At 51.3% G+C, this 15,646-nt stretch overlaps 1 protein-coding gene across 7 annotated transcripts in view; it reads right to left on the reverse strand.

The window, feature by feature from the left end:
* Nucleotides 1-11,813, reverse strand: part of BRD1 (bromodomain containing 1) — an 84,349-nt gene extending 72,536 nt beyond the window's left edge. For 3 of the 7 annotated variants that reach the window (XM_081309359.1, XM_081309358.1, XM_081309355.1), the window contains exons 1-2: nucleotides 11,660-11,812; nucleotides 7,562-8,942 (exon numbers count right to left, since the gene is read on the reverse strand). In XM_081309359.1, the coding sequence (XP_081165485.1) occupies nucleotides 7,562-8,928 (1,367 nt within the window). In that variant the 5' untranslated portion in view covers nucleotides 8,929-8,942; nucleotides 11,660-11,812. Of the gene's footprint in view, nucleotides 1-7,561; nucleotides 8,943-9,043; nucleotides 9,177-11,659 lie in introns of those variants that run through there. The other 4 variants (XR_014023990.1, XM_081309357.1, XM_081309356.1 and 1 more) reach the window with 3 other exon arrangements.
* Nucleotides 11,814-15,646: the final 3,833 nt, after the last annotated feature.

Raw genomic sequence — 15,646 nt, forward strand, 5'->3', positions numbered from 1 at the left:
GAAAACTCCTTGGGATGAACCATATTTTGACAAATAAAAATGTTTGTTTTGCTTTATTAGAGAGAGAGAGAGAGAGACAGAGGAGCTGGGGCTGGGGTTGTGGCTCGCTGGTAGCAAACTTGCCTGGCATGTGTGAGGCACTGGGTTCAATTCTCAGCACCTCAACAACTAAAAACAAAAAAAGAGAGAGAGGGAGGCAGAGAGAAAGAGAAAGAGGAGGGAAGGAAGGAAACTCCTGGGTAAGTATGATGAGAAACAAAAGAAGAGACACCAAGAACCACCACTGCCCAGGCGTGGGCACAGCTCCAGGCGCACTCTCCAGAGCTCCCACTCCAAGCATCCTTTCTGGAAAGCAGAGTCCGACACTTTCTCCTTTCCTCCCTAACACCTCTGCGTTGTCGAACTTTATAGCAGATGCGACTCACAGACAGTTCAGGTCAGAGTGGCAAGAGCCTTTCCCCTCACAGTATCGATGCACAAAAATCACGGAATCATGAAAATGAGAGACAATGTCATTTACAATATTATTTTATGCCCTCAAAGCCTGAAAAGCCCAGAATTTGCCTCTGGATGCAAATGCACAACACCACCGACAGACTCCCACCAACCCCACCACCCCACCCCGGCTACTGTAGCACACTCCCAGTAGTCAAGGTCTCCTTGGAGGCAAGAGACCAATTTTATTATCAATCTCACTCATGGGTGGCTACTGAGGCACAGCTGCTCCTGGGACCCTAGGCCTCCCCTGCCACACCCATGTCCTGCTGTAGCAGGTGTCATGGAAAGTCAGGCCTTCCCGGTACACACTGACATCAGCACAAAGCTAAGAGAAGGCAAGGACCCTGGACTGGGAAGCTGGAGGGAAAAACCAAGCAGGGACCACCAACAACCCCCAGTCTGGGCCTACACAAACTAGGGTCTCCCTGCAGACGTCTGATCATACTAGGTGGGCGCACACCCAGCACACACCACAGCATCCAGGCATGACTTAGCAAGCCACACAGATGCCAGACCAGCCCAAAACAAAAAGCATTCTTCAAAAACAGCATGAAAGAATGAAAGGAAGTGAGGGAAAGCCGTGGGGGCGTCACACTCCAAGGCTGGAGGGCCACCAGTTTCAAGCAGCAACTGGCCTAGGACTGGGCCCTGGACAGGAGGAGGGGAGGCTAGTGGGACACCAGTGTCTTTCTCCAGCAACGGAATGCCTGGGGACCTGGGCCACATGAGGCGAACTCCTGGCACAGGTGCAACCTGCAAGTGAGGGATACGCCCACACAGTGAAAGGACAGCAACGGGTAACTGCTGACTGCTGGGTGGCTTTATTCTCCTTATTTTGCAATATTTTGGAAATCTTTTTAAAGATTTTTGTAAGTTAAAGTTATTTCCAAATCATAACTGAAAGCAAGGTCCTTGCTGCATTCCTTGGGGATCCAGAAGAAAGTGCCTCAGTGGCTCTAGAACAAAGTTCATTGTCCTGCTGTTTTAACTACAAGCAAATTCAAGCATGCCAGTCCCACCTAGAAGGGACAGTGGCGGGACGGCAGCACTAACCTGCCCCCACTATTAAAGAAAACCTCCAATAAATATTCAACCCCAACTCTGCCCAAACCAATTTACTGTGGTTGAGAGTGACTAGAAATGGAAAGTCAGCCACTCTAGCCAAGTCCTCTCCACCTGGGATGCTTCAAAGAGGCCAGGCCCAGGCAGGAGAGGCCTGAGGTACCAGGAGCAGAGCACAGTGGGCAGGTTTTGCTTCAAAAAGTAGGGGCATACCTCAGAGAGCACAAGGGCAGTGCCAGGCCACACATCCTTCCCGTACCCAGAGCCAAACTGTTTGCAGATGTCTGTCTCCCCTCTTAGGTGTGCCTCACTCCTCCAACCCAGGAGAGCCAGAGAAAGCACCAGAGCCAGGGAGGGCAGAAGGACGTCTACGCCAGGCAGCAGGAGCCCCCAGGCTGCTTTAGCAGTGAACACTGGCCCTGAGCTCCACCCGGTACCTGGCGACCCTCGGCTTTTTCCTGTCAGTTGTTGCTACGGTGCTTCTCTCCCCACAGGGCTACTTCAGATACAAGCCACAGGCACGCACAGCCCATCCACAGGGGTGAACTCAGACGGCACTGCTCTCAGAGCCTCCAGGGCAGGGCTTCCACCACCCATCCAAGGCAGATGAAAAGTTACAGAATTTGGATGTTCTTTTGACATGACAGGCTACAACCTGATAACCCACTCTAGGTTGACATATCTTAAGTCAAAAATGCACTTAATGCACCTACCCTACCAAGCATCCTTGCTTAGCATCAGAATACCCCGTGGATACCCACTGTCCACCCTCTGCGCACTGCCCAGCATCTCCAGAGTGTGTCACACTGCGTGAACACTAGCCAGGAAAAACAACGATCCAAAATTCAAAATGCTGTACTGAACAAGTTTCATTTTCACACACATTGTTTTCAAAACATCGTAAATAAAACCATCATTAAGTCAGGCAGCATCAGTATAATAAAATTAACTGCCAGAAACATGAAGGGAAAACAAAATAAAACACAAAACCCAAGCCAGTTTTTAAAATTTATTGATTGATTTACTTATTTATTTTGGTGGTGCTGAGGGTTGAACCCAGGGCCTCACTCATGCTAGGCAAGCTCTCTACCACCGAGTTACATCCTCAGCCCCCAGAACTTTGTACTGTCACACTCAAAAGTATGACATGACGCTGATAATGAAGTGTCAACTAGGCACTCGTGCTCTACTTCGGTCCTCATCTGGTGGCAGCAGGGCCGTGAACAGCACACACAAGGAACACCATCTTCATTTACCCAACAGCAGGCCCGCTAGCCAGGCTTCTGCACTGGGTAAAAGAGGCACCACGGTCCCAGTAGCCAAGGGTACCCACGACGCGTTCTGAGCCCAGGCGCGGATCAGAGCAGACGAGAGCTACCTGGCTTCTCTTCTGAAGAGAAAGAGCACCCCAGGCACAACCCAAGCAGGAGTTACCAGGTTTGATGTTTTAAGGGACGCAGAGCTCATGACTCTAAAGGAAGCTTACCTGTCCCTTCTTTCTAGAACATTCCCTGGCTTGTCCCATCTCCTATCCCATGAAACAGCATGAAATGGATGAGTGAGCAGAAAACAAATTCCACTGGAGCAGCAGAGGCAAATGACTGCTCTGAACAAGCATCCAACAAGGTGCAGCAGCACACCCCTGTAATTCCAGCACCTTGGGAGGCTGAAGAAGGATCTAGAGTTCAAAGCCCGCCTTAGTAATTTAGAACCTAGTAAGACCGTCTCTAAATAAAATATAAAAGGGCTGGGGATGTGGCTTCGTGGTTAAGCACCCCTAGGTTCAATCCCCAGTACCCAAAACAAAAACACCAAAATCATCAAAATGTGATTTTTCTTAGGAAAAAAGTAAAGGAAAAAAGGAATTTTGTCTTCTAATCTAGACTCTCCTTCTTCTGTCTTACCCAATTTTAAATATAGTCACACAGAGCATAAGATTTCAGTCACCGGGGACCACACATACGAAGATAGTTCCATAAAAGTACGACAGACTGGAAATTCCTATGACCAGTTCCCTCATACTATGGTCACTTTTTTTTTTTCTGAAGACAGGGTCTCACTATGTTGCTCAGACTGGCCTAGAATCCGTGCACTCAAGCAACCCTCCTGCCTCAGCCTCCCCAATAGATGAGACCACAGGCATGTGCCACCACATCCATCATCATATTATCTGTGAGGACACTGGTGTAAAGAAACCTGCTGCACTGCTTGTCACGGTACAGCAAATACAGGCATGCACAGTACATAGTACTTGTCCGTGAAAATCAGCAACATCACTGGCTGGTGTATTTACTAAACTATATTCTTAAGGATTATTTTGGAGTAAATCCTTGTTAGAAAAAAAAGTTTGTAGTAAAACAGAATGCATCAGCTGCAGCCTCTCATATCTCATTTACCACGTGACTGACCCAAAACATCCAGGCTTCTGATGGTAGAACAAGGACAGGATCACTACTGACACATATTTCTCAGATGGCACCGCCACTTAGTGGCACATACCTATTCTTGTTTCTGTGTTGGAAACCTTTTCTTAGAAGATGAGGAAGGAGCTGAGGACATAGCTCAGTTGGTAGAGTGCTTGCCTCACATGCACAAGGCCCAGGGTTCAATCCCTAGCACCACCAAAAAAAAAAAAAAAAAAAAAAAAAAAAGTGAAGACAAGGGACACAGAAACAAGGGAGCATGACTCTTGAGATACTGCCACAATTGTTCCAAAACCTCTGCAGCTGCCCACCAGGCTTGAAGGCTAAGACCCCTGCAGGCATAACAATAAGAAACCCACAATGTCCAATCAGAGCAGAAGACAGTACATCCTCACACAGAGAAGGCCAAGCAGCTCGACAGCTGGGCTGGGGCAGGTGCCACCACCAGAGAGCTCCCAATGAGTCATCTGGGCAGCCACCGATGAAAACAGCCCCTCTAGCACCAACTCCAGAGGAAGTTCCCCAATGGGTAGGCAAAGCCAGGAATATCCTTATGATGTTCACAATCTATAGCTTAAGAGAAATAAAATGCCATCTTTGTGATATAGAAATGCTAAACATTAGAAAATTATTTAAGGAAGATACTTTCTCTAAAATCTCTAAACAACCACTTCAATGGATCAGGCCTGTGTCCTCCTTCCATGTGATGGGCCTTCTGAGCTGATCGGGACACATGCTCTGGACCCAGAGGCCAAAGGAAATGCAAAGCCTGAACAACTGCATATGGAACCCCAACCAAGGGTGCAAAAACACCAAGGGCAGTATCTCCGGCTTAAGAAGGGCCACCAGATCTGCTGCAAACTCAGCCATGGGCAGCAGCCAGCAAACCTCAGTCTCCAACAACACCCATCACAGTGCTCAGGGCCTGCCCTTCACATCTTATACAAGCAGAGCACAGGAAGTGGGAACCTGTCCCAGAGGGCAAGGTAGCCTGAAACACTGCATCTCTCGGAGACCTGGCACTCAGACGGTAAGGCCTCAAACACATTTGCTCAGGTGTGCCTTTCTGTCTCTGCTCAAAGCTGGATGTTTCTTTCTAAACTTGGTGAAGGAAGGAAGGAAGGACGAACGGACAGACATCACCCAGACTGCAAAGCCACACCATCTACTCTGAAATATTCAGATCCAAAGCAGCCCTGGCCACTACGGCCAGGAGTGCCCACATCCTTCCCCTTGCCAATGCTTTCTCCTGTCCACAGCCCTGCCCACCTGATGGGCTCTGCTGTCCAAAAACCTAAACAATGGGAACCACAGGACTGGGATGTGAAATGCCAACAGGCCCTGCCCTCACCTGGAGCAGGTAATCCTGTGATGCTAGTCAGAGAAAGGAGCACTGCTGGTTTTTCCCTTTTGGAGATCGCATTTGTGTTTCACTTCAATTTTGGTTAAGCTGAAATTTTTAGGCCTCTTAAACAAAGGCTCTTGATACATTCCCATCATTTCTGACTCACAAGTAGGAATCCCAGTTAAAGTCTTTCAGGTCAGGCTGACTGATCTGTAAAGACAGGCACCTTGTTTTGACAGGGGTCTTCTCTGAAGGAGAGGGACTGTAAACACATTTTACTCACTCTGAACTTACGATTCTGTAATGACTATGTACAGCTCTGCGATAAGAAACCATTTGGGGAAAAGGTCAGTGACATAAAACAACATTTACAGAAATTATTTTCAAACTCTCAACTGCTAATACAAAGTTAGTCTTCGCTCCTATTAGGGTGAAACCTGTTTTCTAAGTGGAAGACTCCAGCACACCCCTAGCCCAGCCAGTGAGCTAGCTTGCTGTACACTTGCGGCACATTAATCACAGTGTACTGATAAGCATGAATAACTTCAAACCACTACAAACCTTGGGAAATAACACATAAGGCTAACAATGTCAAAAACATTTAGTAATAAAAATATCCTGCATGTCTATTTTCCATTCATTCACAGAAAAGTACAATTTTATTAATGCATGTGCCCCATCTGAAAACAAAGCAGTTTGCAAGAAGACACCATAAAAACACCTGTAGGAACAGCTTTCCTCTGCACCTCACTGTCTCTAGGCATTACCAACCTGACCAGACTGTTCGGAAGCCCACACCCTACACAGAAGCTGTGTCACTTCCTCAAAGTTCCAGGAAGTGTTCATGTGGGTCCAAAAGGAGCCAGGTTCACCTGGAAAAGGAGTGCTTTCTTGTCACTCACAGGCTCCAGTGTAAAACTCATCCACTCACTTACCTTATATTCGCAGGCAAAGAGCCTTTTTTTTGTTTTTTGGCAGTACCAAAAGACTGGACTCTGGGCCCTCACATGCTAGGCAAGCACTCAACAACTGAGCTACAGCATCAATCCCCTCCCCCTTTTTTTAAAATATATTTATTTTATTTGTTTATTCTTTAACGTGGTGCTGAGGATCAACCCAGGGCCTCGCATGTGCTAGGCAAGCGCTCTAACACTGAGCCACAACCCCAGCCCACCCAAATGCTTTTCTTAAATTTTATTCTATTTTGGGATAAGATCTCACTAAGTTGCCCAGGCTGGCCCTGAACTCATGATCCTACTACCTCAGCATCCTTAGTAGCTGGCATTACAGGGGTGGCCATCAGGCCCACTGGCAAAGAGCATTTTTCAAGATAAGGGAACAAACAGAGCAAGTCAGTAACAACAAGAACAGGTCAAGAAGATACAAGTTGTGAGATGGAGATAGACCAAGACATATACAGGAGGATCTGAAACAACCCCTGGGTCACATAAAAGAACAGGGCTGGGCTAGATTCCAACCACCAGGAACCAGCACTAATCAGAGAGCACTTCTATGGATCAAGCAATGTTTGCACTACTAAAGAAAACTATCTGCCGGGTGTGGAGGTGCACACTTGTAAACCCAGAAGTTCAGGAGGCTGAGGCAGGAGGATCACAAGTTCAAAGCCAGCTTTAATATTTAGTGTCACCCTAAGCAATTTAGTAAAATCATCTCAAAATTTAAAAAAACAAAAGGTCTGGAAATACGATTCAGTAGTTAAGCCCCGTGGGTTCAATTCCCCACCACCCAAACCAAAAGAAAAAAAAAAAAAATGAAAGAAATTATCAGAAAAATGTCCTGCCACAAAGCAGGACAGCGGGACGACAGCGGGACGGAGAAGACCATCTCCTTCCCCACAGCTACCACTCTCGACATAAATCCCATTCTAATCTCCACTTCAGGAGCTGCCTTATTGATCAGTTTCACTTTTCCAACCAATTGAGCATGGCAGCCACCATGAGGCAGAGATCTTGATGCAGTGAACACTAGTGTGGCCATCGTTACCATGACCGTATCTGGCTTATTCTGCAGACCAGTTAGGCACGAAGGAAACTGTAAATCCTCCACAAGTCTTTTACAATACCACTGCCCCCAAAAGTGAGTGCAAGGCACTTTAGCTGACTACTACAAAGTGGGAAGGCCATCTGGCAGGGCTCTCTGCAGGCGTGAACCCTCAGGTCCCCCGGTCCCCCACTCCAGGCTTACTCTTCACCCAGTGTTCAAACGCACTTACCTCTGTGGGGGAATATAGGGGGCGCACACAGTCGGCATGACTGCACAGGGCTCAGCCAGCGCTTTCTTAGCCTTTTTTGCTTTCTTCCTGACTTTGGACGTGGACCTGACCGTTTTGACTGAGCTCTCTTTACGACAGACGCCATTTTTCATTTCAACATCCCCGTAAATGTTCAGAGGCCTCCGTGTGCAACCAGGAGGCGTGTGGACGTCACAGTAAGCGGTCTTTCTGACTGAGAAGGTGGTGCTACCACCAGTCAGTTCCTTCACAGGCTCCATTTTCATATACAGGCCAGCCTTCTGGGCACATGTCACGTGGAATGCTGTGTAGCAGTTTGCTTTGTGGCACTGGATACAGGCGCCCACGCCCTTCTGCTTACAGAGGTAGCACGTCAATTTCCACCGGGCCGGAGGGATGTTCCTCACACCGTCGATGGGTTCGATGAACACCGTGTTGGCAAAGCCAACCTCTGGGATCCACAGGGCACACACCACATGGCCCCAGCGGTCGTCGTCCGTCTTTTTGAAGGCACCGCCCTTGTTGGGGCACAGCACACAGTCCGCGGGACGGGACCGGGACTGCAGGCAATGGCGGCAGAGCCACTGGCCCTCAGGGATATAGGGCACGCCATAGCACTCCTGGTGCACGGCCAGGTTGCACATATCACAGAAGAGGATCACATTGCTGTTCTGACACTCCCCATCCATGCAGATGCAGCATACAGCATCCTCGTCAATCAGGGACTGCTGCTCCCCCTGCTTCTGGTTCTCGCAGTATGACTCCTTCTCAAAGCGGTCCATCAGGAATTCAAACATGTTCTGCGACACAGCAGAGACACAATCACCCTTCCGCTTCTCGTTGATGATCTCCAGCCAGGCGTAGTCCTCCTCATCCATGTCATACTCCACCTCATTGTCCAGCTCCTCAGCCGACTTCTCAATGAATTTGTAGTACATGGGGGGCCTCCTGGGCGCAGATGGAGGGCTGTACTCCACAATCCGAACCTTGGGCTCAGGAAGGGCACTGGCTGAGGCCGGCGTGCCATGGGTGCTAGGAAGGGCTTCATTTTTCTTTTTGACTCTGTTGTTTTTGTGACGCTTAGTTCTTAAGCAAACAGGTGGCCTCTCGCTATTTTCTTTATTGCTGTTGCATTCACTCATTTCTTGAGCAGTGAGGTCATCTTCCAATATGATCTCCAGGGGATCAAAAATACTGATCCGATGCAAGCGCCCTTCAATCTCTATCTCAACCATCCTTTGAGCTTGAGCGTACGTCAATGTTTCTCGGGTGGGAGAGTGTTTAATACTGCATGGGGAGGAAGGATGCCTCGCTGCAGAGCCTCGATGACATCGTCCTTTCCTCCTCATTTGGCAATAATTACCTGAAATAGAATCAAAGGAAAAGTTAATTCCATGTAGAGTGACAAGAGACTGGAGAAAAGCACACAAGTATGCAGGGGCAACGCCCCCAAAATGAACTCACAGTTAACACACTTCTGAAGTTTCCAAACTCCTACTCCTAGGAGTCATGACTACACTTCAAGAGTGTCCCAGGACTGGAAATGGCAGCAGGCAGGGAGGCAATACAGGACAGCCAGGGCCCTGATCCCCACCACTCAGCCAGTTACCTTTTTAGACCAAGCCAAAGGTAACCCAGAGAACAGCAACAAGCACTCCAGAGCGGCCCAGGATCCAGCCCACAAATGCAGGAGTGTTATTCTGGTGTACAGACAACCCACTGGGGAAACCCATGCACAGAGCTTGAGCCCACCAGGCTCAGAGGCTGTGGCTACAAGGTAGATATGTTCAGTGGCTACCTGGTCCTAACAAAGGCCTCCTATAAACTCCTCTCTCCACTGCTGCCCAGCAGAGTGCCCCTGTGAGCCCATAGTCCTCACAGCACCTCCACTGGGAGCCAGAAGCTTCTGTTCATGTCCCAACAATGTAAGCCTGTCCATCCTCTCCACAAATACGTCCTACACACACACACACCCAGACCCAGACCAGGGCCACCAGCCACAGCAGGACCCAAAAGAACCCTATACTGGCCTGTGGGGACATCACCACCTCTGGGTGGCCCAATGCAGTTTCTGTAGGCAGTGCCAGCCTGCCCCTTCCCCTCAGGGTGACTTTTCAGCCATGGCTTGACCACTATACTAGACCTTGTCTTTCTTTTTTTTCAAATAAACCCAGTTATGTACAACATGCCAAAGGGCATCTGTTCTTCCTGACACATTTGCAAGTAAGATGCTCAGCTCCTGCTCCACAGCAAGAGCGGACCCTCCCAAACCCCATACTGCCAAAAGCCCCACACTGCCTACACATACACTGAGGGTCCCCAATCCTGGCTCAGGTGGCCAAGTTTTGGCCACAGAAGTTTATTAGAATCTGCTCTTTTCAGAGGTAGGCAGAACCAGTGAGTTATCAGCCTATACCTCCACCTTGTTGTGGTGGTGACTTCTACTGTTTAAATGTCACTGACTGCATCTACTTCCAGTTTTCCCCAGTATGGCTTGATGTCTAGGCACCCCATGTGAAGACATGCCAACTATAGACTCTGCCTGCCAAACAAGGCAGCACCTTGGGCAACAATGACAAGGACTGCTCAGACTCCTTCCCCCCCACACACACAACCACATGTTACTAACAGGGAACAAAATGACTTTTGAGTGACTGACTCACAAGTACTTCAAGATGAAGCCTACATCAGCAAAGCCCAGCATCAGGTACCTGAGAGAGTGTGAAGTCACAGCTTCAGTGATCTAGCTGGTCTTCAGGAAATCCCCTCAAAGAACAGACTTCACTTTCTAAGGCCAAAAAGCAAAATCCAGCAAATCCTAAATGCACTTTTAAAGACAGACCCTTCGGGTTGCAAAAACCTGCATTTTATATAGAAATCAGATAGCAACTTCCTAGAGAGGACATCAAAGACTGATCAGTCAAATCCTAAGTCACCTGCATCTGAGGGGGCCTCCAGATGCAAATTCAAACCTGGATTCCCAAGCAGCTGCCAGCAAAGCCACCCCAGCTGGCAGTGGACTCCAGCAGCAGCCCATGCCATTGCTTTTGAGGCGAGCTGGATGGATGCTGCACCCAGGGTCAGCCTAATGTGTCATCACTGAGGTGAGGCAGAAGCAACAGCTGGTCACTCACCAGACTAAGGAAAATGTGCAATTTTCTCCTCTACAACAAAGTACCAAGTGGCTCTAACTGCCAGCGGCCCTTCAACCCCACCCTCCACGCTCCCAGCAGCTCTGTGGTCCCAAAGTGCAACCGTGACCAGGGAAGCAGAGAAGAGCGGGCACTGGAGCACCGTCCACAGTGGCCGCGACCTCATCTGCCTCGTCACTTCCCAGGCCCCCGCCTGAGCCTGGGCTGCACCCGAGCCCTCCGGGCGCTCCGCAGGGCCGCGACCCGCCCCCGACGAGGCCCCGCGCGGCCCAGCGGGCAGGAGGCCACTGCGCGGGCGTTTCCTGCGGGCCCGGAGCGGCCGCGGGCCTCCGCCACTGGGCGCCCCTCGGGCGAGGCGCCGGCCGGCGTGGGCGCGCCACTCGGCAGGAGGCGGGTCACGCCCAGCGTCCCCGGCCGCGGACACCGGCGCGGGCCGCCCCGGCTCCCAGCGAAGCTGCGGGCCCACAAAGGCCGCGCCGGCTCCCCGCGCAGCGGCGCCGGGCCTCCCCCGCGGGCCGGCTGGGCAGAGCGGGCTGCCTCCGCCGGGGCCGACGGCGCACAGGGCCGGGCCCGGCCCGGCGGTTACATAATGGGCCGGCGCGGCGCGGGCCGGGCGGACGTGGGCAGCGCCCGGGACCCGCCGCCTCCCGCCCCGGCCCCGCCCGCCCGCCCGCCGCCCCGCCGCGGCCTCCTCCGCTTCCCCGGCCTCCGGCCGCCTGCCCCGCCTCCCGGGCCCGATCCCGGCCTCCGCGGCGGCCCGGCCCCGGCCCCGATCCCGGCCTCCCCCGCCCGGCCTCCCCCGCCCGGCCGCCCGCGGACAATGCGGAGCCGCCGCCGTCGCCGTCGCCGCCGCCAAACATGGCGCCGGCAGCGCCGCCCGGGAGGCCGGAGGCGGGCGCCGCGGGGCCGGGACGCCGCCGCCACTCACCTTCTGGGCGCCGCGGCCGCGGGAGCCCGGCGGGCGGGCGGGCGCGGGGGCCGGCGAGGCCGAGGCGGCGCTAATGGCGCCGCGGCTGCTCCGCCAACGGCCGCGCTGCGGGCCCCGCCGGGCTCCGGGGCGCGCTCGGCCGCGGCGGCTCCGGGCCCGCAGGGCGCCGCGGCTCGGGGGTGGGGCGCCGGCGGCAGCGGGCTCGGGGCCGCCGGAGCGGCGCGGGCGCGGGCGCGGGCGCGGGCGCGGGGCTGCTCGGACGCCGGCCGGACCGCCGCTCGCTCCCCAGCGAAGCAAACAATGCGGCGAGCGCTCCGCCCGGCGCGCTGCGTGCGAGACGCGCCCCGCCCGCCGCCGCCATGACGCGCGCCGGGCCGCCGCCGCGGGGGAGGGGCGGGGCGGGAGGAGCGGGGGCGGGGCCGCGCGGAAGGGGACTGAGGGGACGGCGGGGTGAGGGGCTGCAGGACCTGAGGGGGACAGGGGGACGTGAGGGGACCTGAGGGGGACAGGGGGACCTGAGGGGGACAGGGGGGCCTGAGGGAGACCTCAGGGGGACCTGAGGGGGACAGGGGGACCTGAGAGGACTTGAGGGGACGGGCCAGGGGCACCTGAGGTGGATGAGGGGACCTGAGTAGACCTGAGGGGACCTGAAGTGCCTGGGGGACCTGAGAGGGCCGAGGTGGCTGCAGGGTCTGCAGGTGGATGGAGCACAGGGTCCTGGGGGACCAGGAGGCTGATCCCAAGGAGCTGGGGGGTCCTTACAGTGTGGGGTGACCAGAAGGGGGATCCTGAGAGGTGGAGCAACTTCCTGAGAATGCAAGGTGACTGGTGGTTCCTATGGAAGGGACTAAGCGGGCACCACAAGTCGGGGTCCCCAGCAAGCTGCTGAGGGGTGAAGCCCAAGGGGGGTATATTCCACCTGGGGGCCTCAGGGTTAGGGAGGTGGCTCTGAGGGACTGAGGGGGCCTAGGAAGTGGGATCCCTGTGGGAGGGTCATCAAATCCCTGGGAGTGTGCCCTTCAGTGGTGGTAGTAACCAGGACTTGGGGCAAGGGAGGCTGGACTAGGAGTGGAGGATCACTGATGGGTGGGCAGGGTGCAAGAGGAAAGGGCACTGTGCTCCAGCCCAGACCTCCCTTGAGAGTGTTGCACACCAGGTTCCAGGTATATGACCCCCACCTGGGATCTGATAAGCCCACTGAAGATGTCGGGAAACAGATCCTGTGGGCAGCTAGGAGACCTGCACCTTGGACTTCAACTAACTGGCTGCTTCTACTTTGGCCTAAGCTCTTAAATTAATTCAGTGGTTTTATTGGTGACTTTCATTCTAAGATTAAGTCCCAAAATGTTTCAAAATGAGAGAGAAACCTAGATGGTTCTTCGGTTCCTTTCAAGGATTGATTTGTGATTGGTACAGATGGCGTTGAAGGAGCTCCTAGCAGGGTGGGGAGCCCTATCTGTGGTATTAGGGCAAGCCCCTCAGAAAGAGGGTCTGTCTACCCCAGGACAGAGGTTGGGTCATTCTGAGCCAGAGAGACCTCCCTCCACATGGTAGGCAGGTCAGGACCACTGCTCAGGATGCTCCACCAACAGCCTTATAGCAGCAGGGTGGCCTTGTTCACCTACGCAATCCAGGTGGGAGCTGGAGCCCCACAGTCCTGTGGCTGGCCAGCACTCCTGCCCCACTGCACCCAAAGTACAGATCCAGAAGTAAAGACATAGCACCACAGTCAGGGTCACCCAGTGATCAGTCCTGAGCAAAGTCCCACCTTCCTATCCATAAGGAAAAGGTTTCTCTGGCTCAGAAGGACCAGAAACTGGAAATCCCTCCAAACACAAAATTCAGCTATGGTGGAAGCAGGCCCAGCCATGGGGCCCTGACCACGGCGCAGCACCCAACCAGGAACTGCAAACACTGTCTCTGCTCCACAGGTGTCTGCTTATCTGAGACTAAATGTGCCAGGGAGATGGAGGTAAGTGCACTAGGCCTGCACCTTTCTTCCTTCCACCTTGGGGAGAACAGATCCAAACCAACAAGCTAGAGAATCTCCCATGACACGAGGGAAAATGAGACAGTCTCATGAAAACCTGAAAAGACAGGAAACCTTTCTTCACAAAACAGGAGATAGAGACAAGGTGAGGCTTCTCAGACAAAAGAGTGATGTTCCAAAGGAGTGAAGAAAAAAAGTCACACACACGGGCATGTCACAGTGACATTCTAAAATTCCAAAGACAAAGACACCAGCTTAAGAAGCCTTCAGAAAAGAGGATCTTCTTTAGAGTTAATCAGACACTGTATGGAAGAGGAACTGTCAAGATTTTAATAGAATTGAACTTAAGAGTTCTACACAGTGAAACAGCAAGACAGACATTCACAGCCCATGAACATCCAAGTTTACTACAACACCTCTCTAAAAAAGTGCTAATACAATACCTGTTTTACTCAGCTTTTCACCCTGTGACCAAAGACCTAACAGGAACATCTGGAGAGGAAAAGTTTATTTGAGGGCTCATGTTTTCAGGGGTCTCAGTGCATAGATAGCCAACTCCATTCCTTAAGGAGATGAGGCAGAACATCGTGACAAAAATGTGTGATGGAGAAAAGTGGCTGGGGATATGGCACCCAGGAAGCAGAGAGAGAGACTCCCGGGGCTGGGGATGTGGCTCAAGTGGTAGCGCGCTGGCCTGGCATGCATGCAGCCCGGGTTCGATCCTCAGCACCACATACAAACAAAGATGTTGTGTCCGCCGATAAAATAAAAAAATAAATATTAAAAACAAAGAGAGACTCCCCTTACCATGAAAAAAAGTATACCCCAAAAGTATGCCCCCAATAACCACCTCCTCCAGCCATACCCTTCCTGCCTACAGTTGACCCCCTATATCAAGGGACTGATTCACTGATTAGGTTAAGACACCAGACCCCAATCTGTTCACCTCTAGACTTTCTTGCATCATCTCACACATGAGCTTTTGGGAAATACCTCATATCTAAACCATAATAATACCTTAGCAAAATGAAAAGTGAATCCAAGAATGAAACATGAATGTCAACAAAGAAACCAATTTGGACTATTAAAATCAGTAGTAGTAAGGAGAAAAATCCCAGATGAAGTCAACATGACATGGCAAAGAAAGGAAGCAACAGGAAGTGAAAGTGCACCAAAGTTCTTGTATTTCTTAGAGAATTTTAGAATGGATAGGAAAAAGACTTAAAATGTTAAAATATCAAAGTTTCCACTAGAAAAAAAAGAAATAGGATTTAGAACATTCAAAATGAGAGGAAAAGATGAAACCAAGAAAAACTGACACCAAAACAGGGAAAAGATAAAAGACAAAGTAAATGAGGAGCTTAATATGAGGTGGCAGGAATAAGTTCAAAAAAACTGAGTAATCAAAAATGTGATTAAATTAAATTAATCCATTAAAAGACAGAGACTTTTAAGATTGGAATATAAATACTGTTTAATGCTATGATAAGACATAAACCTGCTGGCATGATAGTGCATGCCTATAATTCCAATTACTCAGCTTCATGCCTGCAATCCCAGCTACTCTGGAGGCTGACGCAAGGGGATCACAAGTTCAAGGCCAGTCTAGACAATTTCACAAAAACCTGTCTCCAAATACGATTTTTAAAAGGACTGGGGATGTTGCTCAGTTTTAGAGCAATTGCCTAGCATGTACTAGGCCCTGGGTTCAATCTCCAGCAGTACCAAAAAAAAAAAAAAAAAAAAAAAAAAAAAAAAAAAAGACATGTACCTGATTGGTATCCAAATATATTTTCTCAAGTTTCCTTCACCAAAGAACAAATCATTTCATTGTCAGCCCACTTTTGGCATCTGCCTATACTTGGCCCAAATTTCTCAAGTGCTTTAGAATTCACTTCTTTTATTAGTAGGAAAGTCTATTACTTTGTGGGGTTTTGGGCTGATAGTTTTGATAGTTTTGCAATACTGGAGACTGAACCCAGGGGCACTCTCACTGA

This window comes from Spermophilus citellus, assembly GCF_964194105.1.
Source record: "Spermophilus citellus genome assembly, chromosome: 10".
Taxonomy (NCBI): Eukaryota; Metazoa; Chordata; class Mammalia; order Rodentia; family Sciuridae; genus Spermophilus; species Spermophilus citellus.